We start from the raw sequence: 20,954 nt of genomic DNA on the forward strand, positions 1-20,954 counted from the left end.
AGGGATGAGTGTGGCAGAATGCACGGGAGACACTGATGTATGAGACTATTTACATTTTGAGTAATTTATTGTATGGGACTGCATCTCAAAATATAGTGGCCTGTAGCCATGTTGTGGTGGTGATGGTGGTTCAGCGTAGAGAAATAACAGTAACACGTATAGTGCCTTCCCATGTACAGGCACTAAGTTCTAAGTGCTTTACATTTATTAACTGGTTACTCCTTGGTCACTATTATTTTTTTTCCCCATTTTCCAGAGAAGGAGGGTGAGACATAGAAGTTAAGTCAGCCACCTAAAGTCACTTGACTAGCAAATTGTAGAACAAGGATTTGAACCTCAACAGTCTGGTTCACGGTCTCATAACCACAGTGCTTAACTTGGAAAGAGAGTCCTTTCATGACTAGAGTATTATACATTTTCCTGTTCACCAATGCGGTAGAATGAAATTGACCAATATACTGAAAAATCCTTAATGTTCTAATAAGAACTAACTAGATTAACCTATGCGGAAGCTTCTTACTGTTGAACTTGTAAGAACATTCTAGAGCTGAGGCCCTTGTCCAGGTCCCAAGTTATATCTGTGGCCTTAAACTTGACTTGTGAGATGTTTAGAACCATGTTCCTGACTATCGTAAACATTATTAAAAACTCAGATTTTCAGCAATGTAATTTGATCTGGGGACTTTTGTACTTAGAATTTTAAAAATCACAACATGTCATCAAACCAGGGAAGCAGGTGGAAGTCTAGACTTTGCAAGAGTTCTTCCCTCAGCCTCTCCTCACTGCCCACATCTCATCTCCCATCTGTAGAGTAAACGGGCCAGGCACCGTTCCATGTTTCTTCCTAGGCTGCTTTCTGCTCTGACACCATGCCCAGGGATCATCCTGAGCACTCTTGTACCTATATTATTTCCTACATTTGAAATGCCTTTCTTTGCCATCTTCTATAAAAATTCCATCCATTCTTTCAGGTTTCTGTCAAAACTGTGACTTGGCTTCCACATACTTTATGTTACCACCACATTTCTTCCTACCACTCGTACTCCATGTATTTCATATAGCCGGTGTCTTTGATGAACTTCTTGAGGTTAAGGACTATGAGAGATTCATCTTTGAATTTCCTCTGGTATAGGAGCATGTAGATATTTGATGGATTATATTCTTCATCACTAGGAGGAAATTCCTCCAATGGAAGTTTCCAGAGCTGGGGTTCCATTAACCACAGTGCTGTCCTCGGAGTTAGTGAAGAGCTAGTGCTTCAGCATAAGTGACTGATGAGTTGTGTCCTGGGAGCAAGCAGAAGCTGCGGTCATGCAGGGGTGGTAGGCGTTGTGGAGGTGGGAAGGGAGCTGTGGCCCTGTAAGGGGAATCAGAGTCTGCTTCCTGGGGAGAATCCCCTTTGTGCCAGGTCTTGCTAGATACATACATAGATGTGCCCCAGGGAAGGAGAATCTCTCCCAGGGGTGGGAAGGAACCTGCCATGTTGGTAAATGCTCAGCAGTTCTCTGAATTTAGGACAAGTGGGAAAACAAGGTCACACTGAGGAATCTGGACTTGATCCTGTAGGTAAAAGGGAGCCACTGAAGGTTTGTAAGCAGAGTGGTGATGGTCACATTTGTGTTGTAAATAATTCACTGTTAGATAGTGCACTAAAGTAGTAATTCATTGTTGCTACATGGATTGTAGCGTTAAAATTGTGTGCTTTTTCATATTTTAAATTTTTCTTCAGTGAGTGCATATTCCTTTAATTAGAAAAAGCATGGGTTTTGTTTGTTTGTTTGTTTGTTTTTTCCTTAAATGTTGCTTTTGGTGGTTGTAGAGTGGAAGGTAGACTGGAGACAAGTTTGAAAGCGTAATGGGAGGAGAAGGAATTTAGTTTTTCAGGCACTGGAATTTAGAGCTTATTGTTTTATCTTCTACATTAATTAGTCTGAGGATACCCTTCTGGGCTCGAATTTAAATTCACTCAGACCTGCTTAGAAAAATAACATTCACTTTGTGGTTTCTTCTTTCTGACATAGTCCCATGGTTATAGTAACAACTTACTTACAAAACTTTTCACGGACACAAGGGGGCAGCCTTGCTATTCTTTCCACCTAAAGATGGTGCTCCTGTGTATGGCTGGCTAACCGCACACACCCCTTCTGAGTTTTTCAGACTTTTAACACAGACAACACATCCATCAACAAAGTGCCAGTGCTCCTTTGAAAATCTGGAAATGCTGTTCATGGGTTCATAGATGTCCCTCTGGGCCTGCACTGGGGTCTCCAGAGTCTTTTCACCAGGAAACACAGGAACTGACTTTTGGGATAACTATAAAAATGACTCTCTGTGTTGTAGGCGTAGAGAAAGAGACCTGCCAGAAGATGGAAAAAGATGGATCTGCCATGACCGTAAGTTACTCCTGTTGGGGGCTGGGAAAATGTGGGGCTCAGGTTTGTTTTTTGTTTCTTTTAGTATTTATTTTAAAACCCACATTAAGTCTTTAAATAACTTCTAGTCATTGTTTGGTGATAGACTGAGATATAAATGAAGGTTTCTTCACTCGAGGAGCTCGTAGTCTATCCTGAGATCTATCCAGTAGCCACCAGCCTCATGAGGCCACTGAGTACCTGACCAGTAGCTAGTCTGAATTGAGATGTCTTGTAAATGTAAAGTATGACTAGTCTTTAAAGACTTAGGACCCCCCCCCCAAAAAAAAAGGAAAATAAAATGTCTTGAACTTTTTATTTTCATTACGTGTTGAGATGATCATATGTTAGATATATTAGGTTAACTGAACTATATTATTAAAATCAATTTCACTCGTGTATCTTTTTACTTTCTAAATGGCTACAGAAACATTTAAAATTACCAATGGCTTGCATTGTATTTCTTTTGAACAGCAGGGGTGGTGGATACAAAATGGAAACTAACGATACTGTGTGACTGGTATAATCCAGTGTGTTGCGGGGGCTGGGGCTGCGGGAACCAGGGCTGACCACCTGTGCAGCAGGTGTCTGGGAAGCTGGATTTGAGCTCATTAAAAGCAAAATTATGTTATGCCTCTTTAGACTTACAGAAATAGTACAAAGAATTCCTGTAAATCTTTCACCCATATTCCTTGAATGTTAACATTTTATATAATCACAGTACAGTTATCAAAATCAGTGAATACTGGGGTACAGTATTATCTAAGCTATATGCCATACTTGAATTATGTTGGTTGTCCCAGTAACGTCCTCTTCCGGTGCAGTATCCGGCCCAGAACCCCACGTTGCGTTTAGTTCTCGGGTTCTCAGTCACCTGTAATCTGTGATAGTTCTTCAGTCTTTCTTTGTCTTTCCTGACCTTGACACTTTTGAAGAATACAGGTCAGTGTTTTGTAGAATATCCTTCATTTTGAGTTCATCCAGTGTTTCTCATAATTAAATTCAGTTTATGCATTTTGGTTACAAAGCCATCAGAAGTGACCTTATGGATCCCCACTTATTCCACAGTTAGTGGAATTAACTGATCACTTGGTTAAGGTAGTGTTGTTTTAGGTTTCTTCATTTGAACTTAGTTGTAAAGAGAGAGTGGGGTTTGTAAGATAAAGCAGTGAGGGGAGTTCTGGGCAGCAGAGCTGGCCTGCACAAAGGCAGGGAGTGAGAAGCATGGGCTCTATAAGGAGGTAGAAGTGTTAGTCATCTCATGTGATTGCAGGGTAGTCTACATAGAGTAGCTGAGGGCCAGATCATCAGGGGGCATTGATATGGTGCCAGGAGGTTTGGAATTCATGGTAGAAGCAGTAGGAAACTATTGTGGGGTTTTAAGTAAGGAACATCGTGATGGGTAAGAGTTCAAAGGATGGGGTGGAGGCCAAGAAAGATTTATCAGGTAGAACCATCACTCTTTGGTGACTTGGGAGATGTGCATGGTAGCTGGGGTGGAGTGGTGGTGAGAGAAAGTTGGTGAAAGCCACCCAAGGTTCCTTTCTTGAATATCCGAGTGGTCAGTGCTACTGATAAGCCACCCCATAAACATGGGGTGCCCAGGGCTCCTCTCTACCCCTTATTCCCACAAGCAAAATCTGTGGTTTTGATGTCCAAAAACCATATATTATAAACCCACTGACGTTTCTCCAGCCTGTGGCCATCCCCAGTCTTTTTAAATATGGTTGTAGTTTTCTAACCAATCTCCCTGTTTCCAGGCTGTTCTCTCATCCCTTTACATAACCCAAGGTAATGTTTTAAATACCAAACTGATCTTGTTACTCTATGCTTAAATCTCTTGGTTGGCTTTCCTTGTCTTCAGAATAAGTTCAGACTCTTCTAGTGGCTGATGTGACTTTCTGCACCGGGACTCTGCCTTTCTCCCCAGCCTCTACTGTCTCCTCTCTTCTTCACACATCTGACTCTTGCCTTACCATATGCAATTTCTTTCAGTTCTGTGAACCTACCCCTTGGAGTCACTTCTTGTTCTCCCTTCCTTCCTCCCAACACTATAAGCTTAGTGAAGATAGGGACCATGACTGTCAGTTTGCTGCTACCTTAGCACCTACCACAATAAATTCTGCTGAGCACAGGAATCAGTAAAGTAAGAATACAGAAAGAGGAGCAGAACTGTAGAAGTTAATTTTTAGATCTGTGGCTTTGAGAACTCTGTTGGACCAGTTTCTAAGTCCATATTTCTCAGAGGCTGTTTTTTGTTTTTTTTTTTTTCCCCCTAGAAGCCTGTTCTAACTACATAGCATGAGTTCAATAAATGCCTGGATTGGCTTTATTTGTTATTTTTTTAAAAGATTGATTGATATTCATTTTTTTAAAAGATTTTATTTATTTGAGAGAGAGAGAGCATAAGCAGAGGGAGGGGCAGAGGGACAAGCAGACTCCCCACTGAGCAGGGAGCCCCAGGTGGGCTTGAGATCATGCCCTGAGCCAAAGTCAGACGCTTAACCAATTGAGCCACCCAGGCACCCCAAAATTTATTTCCTTATTTTAGAGAGAGCATGTTTGCGAGTTAGGGAGAGGGAGAGAATCTTTAATCAGACTCCCCACTGAACGCGGAGCCCAACTCGGGCCTAAATCCCCGGGCCCAAGGTCACCACCTGAGCTGAAACCAAGAGTCGAAGGCTTAACTAACTAAGCCACCTGGGCGCCCCAGCCTTCAAATCTATTAAAACCAACCCAGGGGGCGCCTGGGTATTACAGTGGGTTAAGCCTCTCATTTTTGGTTTCGGTTCAGGTTGTGATCTCAGGGGTGTGAAATCAAGCTCTGCATTAGACTCCGAGCTCAAAATAGAGTCTGCTTTAGACACTCTCCCTTTGCCTCTGCCCTTACCTCTTTCTCTCTCTCTCTCTCTAAAATAAATAGAATCTTTAATAATTTGAGGGCCTTTAGGACACAGGATAGTTGAAGCTGTAAGATTTAGTTGAAGCTCTGAGTGAAACATCCTTTACCTTAATTCACAGTAAAAATATATTTTGCATCTTGACTAATATGTATATATAAATGACACATCACAACATATGTGCGTATATATATATATAAAACAAATTGCACAAAACACTATCTACCTTTCTTCATGTGATTCATTCTGATATTTTTCTTTTCTATTTCATTTTTTAAAAAGATTTTATTTATTTATTTGAGATAGCATGAGCAGTTGAAGCGGTAGGGGCAGAGGGAGAAGCAGACTTCCTACTGAGCCAGGATCCTGACTCAGGGCTCCATCCCAGGACCGTGGGATCATGACCCGAGCCAAAAACAGACACTTTTATTGACTGAGACACCGATGCGCCCCCTCTATTTCATTTTTTAACGCAGATTGCATGTCCTAGTAAATTGTTTTCAGGACTCACTGTTAGGCCAAGACCCATAGTGATTCCCTAGAGGACATGAAGAGCAAATGTGAAGGTAGATGGGTGAAGGGGGCGGCTGTGGAAGCATGGGTAGAAGGAAGATATACACAAAGCACATAGGGTCTCGGGAGCATTGTCCCCCCGCAAGGGCCTCACACATTAGTGACGTTTGTTTCTGGACAGAATCACTCTTTTGGGAGCCAGGTCGTCTAATCCCAGCGTAGCCGCTCATGGGCTTCTGCCTGTCTTTCCTCATCTGTGGGTGGGAGGGATGCCTGCTGTCCCCACCCACCAGTGGCTGACACTACACACACCGCTACCAAGAGACCCTGCTTATGTGCTTGGGGAAACCAGTGTCTTTAGAAGTTTTGTAAGTACTAAGGGAGTGGTTTCTTGTATTTTCAGTTTCTAAAAATAGCAAAAGCATGATGGGTGTGGGTTGTGCCGAGTGGACCAAGCTTTAGTCTGTGCAGCTGCAGATCTAGGTGGCTTCCCCAGCATTGTGAACGGTCTGGTTCAGCCTCCAGCCACCCAGCTGCTTCATCCGTAAAATGAGAGCACCTACTGGCCCAGTGGTCATGGGGTGAAAGGCAGTGCTGATGCCAAAATGGGAGCTCAAAGTGCTAGGCCACTGTCAGGTGGGGTGACGCTGCCAGGAAGAGTGGGGCGGGGGAGACTGAACAAGAAAGAAAAATGGGGAATACTTGTCTTTGGAGCCAGCTGCTGAAGAACATATCTTTTGTTGTGATCTTTTAAAAGTAATCCCAGTGGAATTTCCCAAAATCAATGAATTTCTACTTCCTAGAATGTGGAATAAGCATCATATAAGGAAATTGCAGTGTTCAAAACGTTGAAAAAGAAATCTGGTTAGTCTAGCATTCACTTGTTTAAGCCTCTCTGTTTCTTGGAAGTGCATTCCTGCTGCAGTCTTGTTGCCAGCAGGGTGGCAGCCACAGCAAAGGGATTAAGGCCAGAGTAATCAGTTGTGGGTGGGCAGTCTCATCTTGCCTATCGGCTATTGGTCTGCAGCATTTTTCCGTTAGGGGTCAATTTATTTTTATGTTTATTTTTTAAAGATTTCATTTATTTATTTAACAGAGAGAGAAAGAGATCACAAGTAGGCAGAGAGGCAGGCAGAGAGAGAGGGGGAAGCAGGCTCCTGATGCGGAGCTTGGAGCAGAGAGCCCAATGCGGGCTCGATCCCAGGACCCTGAGATCATGACCTGAGCCAAAGGCAGAGGCTTAAACTGAGGCACCTAGGTGCCCATCAATTTATTATTATTATTTTTTTTTAGGAAGGGTTGAACTTCTTAAAAGTTGAGTTATTTTGTTTTTTCCAAGGATGTCTCTGTTAGAGTGCTGTGGCTGGCATGGTGCTACTCAAGTGGGTTCAAGGACAAAAGATGGGATGAGCTCAGCTTGCTGTGAGAGACTAATGGTGCTCTTTTTTCCACTGCAAGGACATGAGCAGAGAGGTTTCCTTGGTGGCATCTGTGCTCACTGCCAGTCTGCAACCAGGACTGCACTGAGTTCCACTGTCTAGAGACAGGTCTGTCTTTTTCTTTCTTTCTTTCTCTCTTTCTTTCTTCCTCTCTTTCTTTCTTTCTTTAAATTTTTATTTATTTATTTGACAAAGAGAGAGAGCAAGAGCACACAAGCAGGGGCAGCAGCAGAAGCAGGCTCCCTAGAGACAGGTCTTTCTTGGCCCTCAATTGTGAATGCTTTGGGAACAGGGAACAGGATTAGGGGACATGAAACAAGACCACTTGGAAGGCTGGGACTCCTTGATCGGGTTAGCATCTTTATTAAACATAATAGACTGCCTGGCCCAGGATGAGATGATCTGGTCGGTTCTTTGTGATGGTAGATTCTGTAGGCTTTCTATGCTGTTTGATAAGCAATATAAAGGACTAAAGAAGATAAAAAGGTAAATCCTAGGGTTCTTGAAAAAGGTGGCTAAAATAGGCCATGGCCATAAATTTCTTGTAAGAACTGTTGCATTTTGAGCCATGAGGGGAGCGGCTCATGGCCAGGTGGAAGGGAGTGACCAGGGGAGGGCCGCAAGCTGCAGATAGACCTCATCTGGATGCATCTGCCTCCATCTAAGGTCTGAGCACCTGCCTCCACTCAGAATGCTGCCTCTTCCAGACACATTAAATTGTTGAGCAGGTGGGCAGACAACTCATTTATCCCCTCGACAAATGAATGAGATGCCAACCTCTAGAACAGACTGATATTTTCCTTACTAAGAAAACTCTTTTGGCTTATTTCCCAAAATAAAAATTTTGCTAACTTGAGGGTCATAGGAGAGCTGTTTCCTAGAATTGATTTGACTTGTGGATTCTGGTTTCAATTAATAAAAACACAAAAGAGAGATTTTAAAATGTGTTAACTTAGAATCAGAAATTTAACAACAAAGTGAACCAAATGTGTCAGCTTGACCTAGAGCATTACCTCCCTGTAGGCCAGTTACATGGGAAGCAAGAGTATGAGAAAGTTTCTTGAGGAGAAGCATGGCACAGGATGTTAATGGGCTGACTCAGATGTTCAGAGGTTTATTCATTATCCACAAGACCGTTTTTGATGTCCTCCTTTCTGGCTCTGGAATCCTGGGGCGGTTCTGCTGGGTGCCTCTGACCTTACGCAGGCTGCAGTCAAGGTATTGACCAGAGCAGTGGTCACCTCCAGGCTCAGTTTAGGGTGAAGCCACTTCCAAGCTCACTCAGAAGGCTGTCGGCATGTCTCAGGTCCTCGCTTGCTGTTGGCAGAGACATCAATTCCTTGCCACATGGGCCTCTCCACAGAGAGTTCTTCACAATGTGGAAGCTGGAGTCTTTTCATAAACTAATCTCAAAAGTGACATCCCATGGCTTTTACCGTAGTCCCTTTAGAAGTGAGTCCCCAGGTCCAGTCTAGACTCAAGGCGACAAGATGACATGAGAGGATGAGTACCAGGATGGTGGCATCATCAGGGGCCATGTTTGATGCTGCCCACAAATGGCTTTTGAATGATGAATGATGAATCTACCCCAAGATAGTGTTTCTGGGGGGGACCATGAACTCCTGTCAGCAGGGTGGGCTGCTTTCCTGCAGATGCTGCTTGAAACGGGGGCTGCCATCTTGTGGCTTTCGCATTCCTGTTTCCATGGCCTGAGCCAAGGTCTTCTGTATCGGGCCCCTCTACAGGAAGCTAAATGCAAAAATTATGTGTGAATTTTTTTAGCATTTTCTAGGGAAACAGTGAGTTGTAGTGACCATGAAAAGTTTAAAAAACTGCTGGTCTAAGTTGGCTTTGGACTTTCTGTTCCGTCTTGGTTGAAACAAGACACCAGAGAACTGATTAATTATAATCAATCACTAACTGATTGGTGGTACAGACTCTTAAAAGTGTTCAGATTATTGACAGGTCACTTTGGTCACTTTGGCATTTTTGATGTTACTAGAACAGCTTTTTTCCTATTTATGCAAAAAAGTTTACTTACACAGATGGGAGGAAGTAGCCCCCAAAATGCCTTGTATGAAAGAGCAGAGAATGAAGTCCACGTTCACGTGAAAAAATAGTCACCACTGTGGCTTTCTGGAACCTGAGTTTACCATAAAAGCAAGCTGCTGCATCAGAAGGACATCAAAAATTTAACAGCCAGGAAGAATCCAAAAAAGTGAAAGTGCAGGCATAGATCTGGGCTTTACCTGTGGCCACTTTGTACAGGGACCACTCACGCTGCCCACCTGATGGCGTCGCTCGGTCAGGGCCAGACGTCACTGCAGAGCAATTGAAGTTCCTGGTGGCCCTGAATCATTCCGGGGCTAGGGGCAGGGGAATCAGCCTTCAGATGTGTGCACCATTTCTACTTCCTGAGGCCTGAGAGTTACTAGTCCATTTTAGAAACATTTCCATCCAAAGTGACTAAAGAGGTACATGAAAGTATCAGTATGTTTAAAAGTTGCTATTTCAGTGTTTGAAAGTTGATACTTATTTTGGGAAAAGTTACATGGAATGCATCATCCCCAGAAACCCCCTGAAAAATGAGACATTTTTCCTTTTCATGCATGTGATTCTTCGGTGACTGGTCACTGTGATAATTGCACTTTCTCCTTTTTGGATAAGAAGAAAACTTCACTGGGCCCTCTGTTAAATGGAAGTTAACTTGCTCCCCTCATCCCCATATTCATTTGAGTACTTTTTCCTTTAGGTATTACTGTAACTAGGTTTTATTTTAATTTTTTTTTCTTGAAAGCTTCCCCTGCTGTGTTTTTGTCTTCAAAGATGTTTTTAAACATTGTAATCAATTGAGTAACGAGGAAGTTATTGAAGGATGCTTGGGGTTGGCAATCTGAAAACTGGAGGTATTAAGTGTAACTTCTTGCCCCCTCAGGGACTGTTGGAGTCCTCTTTGGAGAAGGCCCCCGTGTCTGTGGCCTGTGGAGGAGAGAGCCCCTTGGATGGCATCTGCCTCAGTGAATCAGATAAGACAGCTGTGCTCACCCTCATCAGAGAAGAGGTAAAGGTCCTCGTGTTCTGTCCACTTATCACTCCCTGTCTTTGTGAAACCCATGTGCCCACAGGGAGATCCCATCTCTGTTTGGCTTGAGTTATCCCCAGCTGGAAGTTCTTATTTCCTCAGCTTGTGTAGCTCACAGAAAGGGCTCCCTGTAAAACTCTCATCAGTGCAGTAGTCCCAGGGAGAAAGCTAACCACGCTTCTTTATCTTTCAGCCTTGAAGTTTTTTAAATGTCGAATTCTGCCAACTCTTCCCACATATGTAGCTAAATCAGTGCCTTCATTTAACAGACTTGCAATAATATAAAATTGCTTCCCACTTTGATCCATTCTTTAATTAAACAGATCACTCTTAAATTCCTTTCCTGTGTCTCTTGAACAGCCTCTGTTCAAAATAGATTACTGCTAGGCCTTTCCTGGGTGATCAGAAAAAAATGAAAGACACAGTCCTGCGCTCTTAGTCAGTTACTACCCTCTCGCATTATGTTTCTGTGCTGTATTTTATGTGTTTGCCTTATGTGTCTCTTGATGATTTCACCCTTTTTTTTTTTTAAAGAAGGGAAATTCCCTTAGTGTAGCGATGTTATTTTTATAATACAATAAGAGTAGTTAAGAACCTCACAAAATAGCATTAGGTTGATAAGGAGGGATGTCAGCTGATCCTATAGTCAAAACTTGGGAGCAGTGGTGAGGAAGTCCTACCAAAATCTTGTCAATGAGAAAAATGACCTCATCTTCCTCCCAAGAGTGAAACAATGGGATGACTGCTTAATGGAGCAGAGCAAGAATGTGCCTTGACGCCTGAAGCAGATGGGCTGGCTACTAGGTGATTGAGATTCTGATTAAAGGCACCAAAATAAAGAATGTATCAATTAGGAAGAAAAAAGCATGGAGAAGTATAATAAAAGAACAGTGATGCCCCTCGAGGCTTTGTCCAGGCACATGGAGTTTGAGGTAATGATTTAGTAAGGGTGTCCCACACAGGGATTTGGGTGCTGGTCTGAGGAGCAAGAGCCCGCCTACAGTGAGGTACAGGTGCATCTGGCTAGAGGCTTTGAACTTCTGAGCCCCTAGTTATGACTCCATTATTGCCCATGCTCAGAAATCTATGTAAAGGAGAATGTGCTTGTCATGCTCCGATGCTGTCATAGTTCTGCTTCTTATCCTAAGTAAAACTAGTATTTGATTAAGGTGAGTCTCGGCCAGGCTGATGGCTTTTCTTTTGGTGTCCTGTCCGAATCAAGGTTCTGGGTCTGCAGAGTTGGGAGGCAGACCCTGGACCCTGGACCTGGGTAAAATTCCTAGAGATGGTGATTATCACTTGGAACTTTCCTGGGAGATGTTCTGTTCACCTTTACTTTGGTGGCTACATTTCCACCATCCTATGGGGCAGAGAGGACATTTTTCCAAATGCTTGTGCGCATTATACACAGATGTTGATGGTCAATATTCCCAGTGTAGCTTGAATGTCTTGGGATGGATCTGGTTGTGTGTTTTCAGTTTCCAATCTTAAATTCAAACTTAAATTCATCTAGGTTTACCTACCTAGATTCAGTAGGTAAACCAAGCTTTATCTCTATTATAATTTAGATAATCACTAAGGAAATTGAAGCAAATGAATGGAAGAAAAAATACGAAGAAACCCGACAAGAAGTCTTGGAGATGAGGTTAGACGAGAGGTTTGGGGGAGGGGTTGGATACCTTTATTATGCTTTGTTAGATTTAATATAAATGTAGTAATGACAGTATTTGCTTATCACAGAACCAACTGTTGAGAACTAGACAGCATTGATATTTCACCTTAATTTGTGATTGGCAATGTCATTTCATGAGTGTTGCTGACCAGTTATTCAAATACTGTAGCCTCTTGTGGGTTGTCAAGAACATTGCGAGTAAGCAGAACCCACATAATTCTTAGCTTTTGAAGAGACATCAATTTGTGTGAAAAATCCACTTAAACTACAGAATAATAAGATTTATTGACATATTCAGTTATGGAGGCAATATGATTTGTTACACTTTTTAAAAATCAGTTATGCATGATGGCTTCAAATTTCCTAACTACCAAGTAGATTATAAAAAGCATGTTAAGGGGAAACAAAATTGGTTGATCTTAAATTGAAATCTTTTTTATTTTTTGCTGTTCATTCCCTAGAAAGGAGAGTTATAAGCTATGAAATAACTAAAAATGGTATGGAAAAAGAAGAAAAAGCATAATTTATATACTTGTACAGTCAGCACTTGAATGATGAAGAAACATTTTAATTATGCCCAATCGAATTTGTAGCTCTTGTATTACTTGCTTTGTGAGTATTTACTGGGTGTGAGGTCCTGTGCTGTGTGTAGTGGAGAGGAGGGGACAGCCCCTGCCCTTAGCTTACAGTAGCCGTCGGAAGAAACTTGGACCAACGTGATGGGCACCACCAGCGACAGGCAGGGGAGCCATCATTTTTCAGTGAGGGGTCACAAGGAAGAGCCCTTATCTCACTGGACAGGGCCAGGGAAACTTCATTGCACTTCGCCAAAAAGAAAGGTTAATGTGACAGGGTGATCTTTAAAGTCTTTGAATAATTGAAATGCTTTTGGAACTAGGACAGTAAAATAGAACTTGAGACTGACTGCCCAAAAGAGTGGATGGGGGCCAGGAAAGCCTGAACTCAGATCAGACTTTTTAGGAAAAACCCCAAGAATGGGAACCCCCTTATTTAGTGAAAGATTGATTTGTCTAGGCAGAATTAATGTATTGCCTTGAGACCATTTGCATGAGGTGCAAAAAGAAATTGAGGGCATTTTCTATAGATAGAATAAAATAAATAGAATGAAAGGCTTGTTAACATAAAATCTTCAGAGATCTTTTTTGAACAATAATGAACAAATCTTACATTAACATTAAAAGCCCCAAAGCCGATAACTGGGTTATATAAATTTGTTCATTTGAACATCGCTCAGATATTCATTGAACATCATATATGATGTTTGTTAATGTGTTTAATTGTTTAGAGCAGCATTTCTCAAATTTCCATTGAAAATTCTCTTCTGATAATTTTTTTTTTAAGGAAAATTGTGGCTGAATATGAAAAGACCATTGCTCAAATGATTGGTAAGAACATTTTTTTTAAAAGATTTTATTTGATTATTTGAGAGCGAGTATGTGCATACACGTGACTGGGGGAACAGAGGGAGAGGGAGAGAGAATTTCAAGCAGGCTCCCACTGACTGGGAAGCCGGACTTGGGGCTCAATCTCATGACCCTGAGATCATGACCTAAGCCAAAGCTAGGAGGCGGACACTTAGCCGACTGAGCCACCCAGGCACCCCGGACTTTTTTTTCTGTGGTGTGAGCCATAGGTTCCGTAGATGATTTTCTTTTCTTTTTCTTTTTCTTTTTTTTTTTTTTAATTTTCCTTATTTCTTCGACAGAGAGAGAGAGAGGGAAAACACAAGCAGGGGGAGAGGCTGAGGGAGAGGGAGAAGCAGGCTCCCTGCAGAGCAGGAGAAGCCCAATATGGGACCCCATCTCAGGCTGCTGGGATCATGACCTGAGCCAAAGGTGGTGGCTTAACCCACTGAGCCACCCAGGCGTCCCTGCATAGATGATCTTCAGATCAGAACTCAAGCTTCCACTTGTCCGTCCTTTAGATTCAGTTGATTCTCACTGTTTGCAGTGGTTCTGTCACACAAAGTTCCCACAAACACTGAGATAGCAAATACTGAGCTGTTGCTTTAGGGGAAGTACAGGGGAGGTTCCTGTGGGCCTCAGGTCACAACATCGTTGTCAGTACATAACCTTGTCTCATGTGTATTTCTGTTTGAAGACATTTGATTTAATGCTGATTCATTAACATTGAACTCATGGCTTGCAGTGCTATAGATCATCGCTGAATGAAGATGATCTCATGAAGGTATTTTCTGCATACGGCACATCGCAGCCTTCTAGCTCTTCAAAGCCCTTGACAGCACCTCAGCACCACGTAGACTCAGGGACCATTTTAGGCAACAGAATCACCCACAGGAAGCCCAAAAATACAAAATCATGATACTAAATAGACTGAAAAGGACACTTGTTACAGTATGAAACAAGGAGGCAACATGTCGGCCGGTTTAGCCTTAGACAAGAATGTGCACATCAAGTGACTTGACACTTTCTGCCCCTCTGCGCGTGACCAGAAATGTAGCAGAAGGACTGGTTGTGGGTTTACATATAAATTGTAGCAAGTAGATGAATTCACAAATACACAGTCCACAAGTAATGAGCGTCAGCCATGGTTAGGTTCATTGTAGAGACTAGCAAATGCTTGAATTTTGTGAAAACCCTTCCACCTGGCCCCCAGAAGGTTGATGGCCAACCCACATCACAGTACTCCTGGATAGGGTCTTCGTTTGGGTGCAGTCCTTACTCCGCTGCAAGTTGTACTTTTTCTCTGTATCTAACGCACTGATACCTTTTACAAAATGATGATGGTCAGTGCTCCTGCCTTTAATTTAGAGATAACTCTGTAGCCAGTATTGTCAGGACTGACTGACTACCTGAATCTTTCTCTACTTAAGCACTGAAATCATACTTTCTACAGTCCATATCACCTCATGCCTCTGAGCATATGTCCTTTGCCACACCTGTTCCCCTGCTGGGATATTCTCCTCCTGGGTAGCTGCATGGCTCCCACCCTCGGCTTCTTTGCGTCCCTGTTCAAATCCTTCCTCTGAGAGAGGTCACTCTATTTGAAAAAGCAAATAGAGTGACCTCTTTTTCTGCTTTGGTTTTCCCCCATCATTGTCACTATCTGAATCTGCCACTAACGTAAGTCCTTGAGAGGAACTTTGTTATGTCCACTGTTGGGTCCCCCCACCAAGACTACGGCTTAGCTCACAGAGAGCAGCTGATAACCATCTGTTGTGTGAATCTGCCTTTACTTTTGATTGTGGTTCACAGAAGATGAACAGAGGACAACTATGACCTCTCAGAAAAGCTTCCAGCAACTGACCATGGAGAAGGAGCAGGCCCTGGCTGACCTTAATTCTGTGGAAAGGTCCCTTTCTGATCTCTTCAGGAGATACGAGAACCTGAAAGGTGTTCTGGAAGGGTTCAAGAAGGTAGCATGTCCTTTTCCTTTTGTCTCCTTAGTAGTGTATTTTCTCAGTAATGGAACTTTAAACATATATGCCAAACATGTGGCTAACCTATAGGTGATTGGGGTCTGTATTTCATTGGCCTTGTATCTTCTGTTCCAGGGAAGGCTGGTTTTTCTGTCCCCTTTTCTCTTTCTGTGGTGGTTCAGGCATCTGGCCCACCAGGTGGCCTGTCTTGGTCATTCCCCTCCTGGGTCAGGCCATAGCCAGAGTGTGGCATGGAGTGTAGTAGAAGTGGAACCCTCAGACCTTAGGAGAATTCTAGAAATTGTTTTGGTAATTTACCAATTTAATTTAAATAAGAAAAGGGAATATTTGCGCTGAAAAATTCAGGCTACATATTCTAGAGGAAAATAAGTGTAATGTTTTAAATGTACATGTAAGTGGGCATATTGATTCTATTCACCTTATTTACATGCCATCAATAAGACACATTTATAGCAGTGAAATTCTTTTTTTTTCTTCATAGTAAAATGAAAATGAAAATGGCCAACTTACTTAAAAGGGGACTGAGATTGACATTCACTTTTGAGCCTTTTTTTTTTTTTTTAGCTCTTTCTTTTTATAAGATTTATTTTTTAAAATAATCTCTATAGCCAACATGGGGCTTGAATTCACAACCCCAAGGTCAAGAGTCACGTGGTCTACTGACTAAGCCAGCCAGGCACCCCTGCCATTCACTTTTGAATGACGGCCTCCCTAAACTGGGTGTATTGGTATAACTGAAACTTACTATGTTTTGAAAATTTATACATGAAGAAATTATCTAGAATTTCTTCAGTAAGAATTAGTTGTGCCTGTTTTGAATTATCATGGAGTATAACCTAAAGGCATCTGAATTAATTAGCTTTTCTCGTTTTTAAAAAAACTCTGGTACATGATTTGTCACTGAGTAGGAGAAAAATAAAATGACCAGTTCCTTTTATTTTAAATTGTCACTTTGGAACAGAATGAAGAAGCCTTGAAAAAATGTGCTCAGGATTACTTAGCCAGAGTTAAACAAGAGGAACAGCGATACCAGGCTCTGAAGATCCACGCAGAAGAAAAACTAGACAAGTGAGAGCTTGCAGTAAATCTGTTTCACGGTTCATGGTGTGGTGGGAAGACTGAAAAAGGCCAAAAAAGCCCTCAACCTTGTTTGGCAACTCCAGGTTGCATTGGTGTGTGTGTGTGTGTGTGTGTGTGTGTGCGCGCGCTCATGCATGCGCTTTATTATTTAATTTTTTTGAATAGGTAGAATCTTCACATGGTTCAAAATTAAAAAGAATAAAAAGGTACACATTATCTCTCTCTCACCCCATCCCTTTTCCTCTGGCCTCCCTCTCCTCTAGCTTTATGGAGGTATAATGAACATAAATGGTTGTGCAAGTTTAAGGTGTACAACCTGTTGATTTGCTCTATATATCGCACAACAGTAGCCTTAACTAACACCTCCAACACACCATGTGATCACCATGGTTGTTTTTTTTTTTATTGTGGTAAGACTCTCCCTTTGCTATACAAATGACAGCATAGTTTTTTTTTCATTTAACAGTGCATTTTGGAAATCCTTCCATAGCAATCCATGAAGAACTTCTGTATTTTTCTTAACAGCCATATGGTGTGCCAGTGTTGAAATGTGTCATTTCTTTAACCAAACCCCTCTTCTATGGGACACTCAGGTTATTTCCCATCCACTACAAACAGGGCTGCTATAAGGAACCTTGGATTATTATCATTTGGCATGCATTTGGTGAGCTATCTGTATGCTGGAAAGGAATTACTGGGCCAAAGAATATACGAATTTGTAATTATGATAAGTGTTGTCAAATTGCCCTCATTCGGCTTTCATCAGTTTATCCCTATATGAAGTACAAGAGCTTCTCTTCCCCCTACGGCTTAGCCAACAGACCACATTTTCGGTTTTCTGCAAATCCAATTGATAAAGGTGGTATTTCAGTTTAGTTGGGGGGGTTCTTTTTTTGATAAGCAAATAGAGCATTTATTTTATTCAATGTAGTTTTGATTGTGTTTATCTTATGAGTAAAATTGAACATATTTTAGCAACTGTCTATACCTATACTAGCCTTACCGTGAGTGATTCTATTCTTTGCCCGGTTTTCTATTGTCAGTTTATATATTATATATATAAATATATTATTACATTTATACACTAAGGAGGCCAGCTCTTTGTGATATGAGTTGTAAATGATTTTTCTAATTTGTCTCTTGCCTTCTAGTGTTTTTTGATGTGCAGGAATTTATTTTTCTGTAGTGAAGTTTGTCAGTCACTTCTTTTACTCAGGATTTTCTGTTGTGGTAACAAAGATCTTCTCTGGGCTGAATATGAAATATTCTCCCATGTTTTCCTTCTAACACTTTTATGACTTCATTTATTTTCTTTTAACCCTTAAGTCCAGCACATTTGGAATTTGTCCTGAGGAATAGTCTCAAGAATGCTTCCAACTTTATTTTTTAACTAAAACGTAATACCTACTTGTACATTTTCCTCTCTCTCTTCATATTTGTAAATCATTTCAAGTTCCCTTCTTTCCTTCTTGCTCCCAGAGGTGCTGCTACCAAAAGTTTATAATGTATTCTTCCAGTTTTTTCTTTGTGCCTTTCCAAATACTACCCAAAATGGCTTTAGACTTTTTTTCATAATATCGGAGTCATAAAATACACATTTCCTTTTTCACTTAATAGTATGTCATGACCATTTTCCATCTCAAAACATGCAGTTCCATCTAGTTATTTTTATTAGGTTGTAGGATGATCCCATTCCTTTACCGATGGGCGTTTAGATAGTTTCATACTTTTTTTCCATTGCAAACAATGAAATGTGAACATCCTTGTGTACACAATTGTGCAAAGTGGGAGTATCGCTGTGGATATGTTACTTCAAGGGAATTGCTGGGTCAGAAGATGTATGCATTTTAAATCACAATAGTTGCAGCCATATCCCCTCCACAAAGACAGCACCAGCTTTTGCTTCCCCCAGCAGCTGGTGAACCTGTTTCCTGGCACCTCGGCCATCACAGAATAAGATCATCCTGGTTAATTTGCCAAGCTGATAAATTTAAAAGTTTATCATTTAAATTTTCATGCTTCTGACTAATGCATTCTTAGCATCCTGTCATCAATTAATTGGCTATTTATCAATTGACATATAGTTTTTAAAATTTCTTTTGTATCTCATTAATAAAGTCACTTTAAATTCTAGTGTCATAGATGTCAGTGGTTCATGTCCTGACTCTAGCTGTGACAGTCCCACAGATGACCCTGCCTGCTATTGTCCTAAGCTAAAAAAAAAAAAATCTAAGATTGCTGTAGAAACTGTCACATGATTCCATTTTCTGATGACATAAATTTTGAACTCACTATGGCCTATGAGATTAATTCCACCACTGGTTTGCACCTTGGAAATGTCCTTAGCAGTTGTGTGTCAATTGAATATTTATAAATTTAAATTGAATGGTTTAAGTTACCGATGTTTCCCTTGTGTTGTCATTTCTTTTAGTCTGTGTTTCACAAATGTCAGCGGTTAGCATCTTGACTCCTTAGCTATGGCCAATGACTAACCAGGTGCTTCTTGTCCCTTTATTCTGCAAACAAAATGCCACAAACAGAGCCAATGAAGAGATTGCTCAGGTTCGAACAAAAGCAAAGGCTGAGAGTGCAGCTCTCCATGCCGGACTCCGGAAGGAGCAGATGAAGGTTGAGTCCCTGGAAAGAGCCCTTCAGCAGAAGGTACGCAGAGGGGTATGGTGTGACAACCAGAGAGGCACTTGGTTTTCCTCCTTGGCAGTGGCTAGCTTGTAGTGGATTTGGATGAAAGAGAAGCCTTGTCTTTTTGCCCACACTTTGATCCAGCTCTCCTGGGAACTGATTCAGGTGAACACAAGCAAGGAGACTGTTAATTCCCAAGCATATGAGTCGGAAACATCCCCAGGCAGGATGCAGAGAGGAAATTGCATTAACTAAAGTTTAGGGGACCAGACATTTCTTAGGCTTGAGGCTATCTTTTCTTCTTTCTTTCCTTTTTTTTTTTTTTTTTTTTTTTTTTGCATAATACACGAAAGCATCTTGCCCCTTCACTGCACTTTTACCCTCCTGGGGACACTGGCAGCGTCTGGAGGCATGTTAAGTTGTCACAGCTGGTGCCCCTCAACATGTAACAATGCACAGGACAGTCCCTACTACAAACACTGACCCACCCCAAAATGTCAGCGGCGCCGTGGTTGAGAAATTCTGCTGCAGGCAGATAAAAATCAGGTCCCTATTTCTCACTATTTATTGATTCTTAGACTTCATTTTTGTGTGTGCCTCTGGTGTTTTTCTTACTGTATCTTCAATTATGTACTCATGCCTATGGCATCCCTTTAGCTAAAACAAGGGTTTCTGTGATGGGGTCATTGTTCCCTGGCATACTCAGACTCCAGGTCCCTGGAGGTGCTGATGGGCTGAGTGAGGTCCCAGGTACCTGTGTTTGTAACAAATATCGTAGATGATTCCTGTGATAACAAGAAAATTTGAGAACTAAGAGGTTCATGGGCAAGCTGCAGAGGGCCAGTGGTTACCCTCATCCCCTGCTCAGCTGAAGCATGACGTTGTGAACTCATGAACATTTTTCAGGGGAGAAGGGTCCCTTTCTTTAAAGGGTCTCTGATATAGAAAAGTTACGAACCACCGAGCTAGGATGTCTAGGCAGAGCATAGCGGGTCTTGGGACTAGTTGTCATTGCCTTGATCTCAGGATGCGGAGTGGCCGACAACCATGTCGTTTGTCTTTCAGAACCAAGAAATCGAGGAACTAACGAAAATCTGCGACGAGCTGATTGCAAAGCTGGGGAAGACAGACTGAGTTCCCCCCCGTTAGCTCAGCAGATCTGCATTTGGCTGCTTTTCTATTAACCACAGTTATCTTGCCTTATCCAGGAATAATTGTCCCTTTGCAGAGAAAAAAAAAAAAAAACTTTAAAAAGCACATGCCTACTGCTGCCTGTCCCGCTTTGCTGCCAACACAACAGCCCTGGAAGGAACCCTAGAGCATTGCACGGTCCCAGGAGGAGTGGTGTCTGAGCATTGTCCGCCGACAGGTTTGGTCAGGCTGCTAAGTTTGGGGTCGTGATTTCTCTATCTTTAGTCCATTTCTAAAAGTCGTCATTTCTTTTCCAAGCACGTTAAATTTGGGATTTTGTGGCTCCTGTTTCGGATCATCTTCTGTCCACCAGCTGTCTGAATTTTTTAGTGACCTATTTATTTCATCTTTTAAATTTAGCATTCAGCATTGGTAGTTTTATTTGAGGGAGGAAATAATTTGGCCTATTGTTACTTCTAGTTTATAAACAAGAAGGGACTAGTACCTGTTTCTACACACACATACACATACACATATATGCTTATATATATGCTGTTGTTTTTTCCTCTGAAGCAGAGTCAAATAAGAGCTTCTCCACACAAGAGTGTATTTCCATAGATGTAAAATCCTGTTTTGAGATAGAGTCGTGGCCCAGAATGCCAACC

General features: G+C 41.8%; 1 protein-coding gene across 11 annotated transcripts in view; it reads left to right on the forward strand.

Annotated features, from left to right (window-relative positions):
- TACC1 (transforming acidic coiled-coil containing protein 1) overlaps nt 1-20,403 on the forward strand; it is an 84,246-nt gene extending 63,843 nt beyond the window's left edge. For 10 of the 11 annotated variants that reach the window (XM_032837930.1, XM_032837932.1, XM_032837934.1 and 7 more), the window contains 8 exons: nt 2,341-2,393; nt 10,199-10,324; nt 11,914-11,990; nt 13,380-13,423; nt 15,254-15,414; nt 16,400-16,506; nt 19,059-19,179; nt 20,224-20,403. In XM_032837930.1, the coding sequence (XP_032693821.1) occupies nt 2,341-2,393; nt 10,199-10,324; nt 11,914-11,990; nt 13,380-13,423; nt 15,254-15,414; nt 16,400-16,506; nt 19,059-19,179; nt 20,224-20,292 (758 nt within the window). In that variant the 3' untranslated portion in view covers nt 20,293-20,403. Of the gene's footprint in view, nt 1-2,340; nt 2,394-10,198; nt 10,325-11,913; nt 11,991-13,379; nt 13,424-15,253; nt 15,415-16,399; nt 16,507-19,058; nt 19,180-20,223 lie in introns of those variants that run through there. The other variant, XM_032837935.1, reaches the window with a different exon arrangement.
- The last annotated feature ends 551 nt before the right edge of the window (nt 20,404-20,954 follow it).

The sequence above is a fragment of the Lontra canadensis genome, unplaced genomic scaffold (genome assembly GCF_010015895.1).
Source record: "Lontra canadensis isolate GAN:19392208 unplaced genomic scaffold, GSC_riverotter_1.0 scaffold101, whole genome shotgun sequence".
NCBI lineage: Eukaryota > Metazoa > Chordata > Mammalia > Carnivora > Mustelidae > Lontra > Lontra canadensis.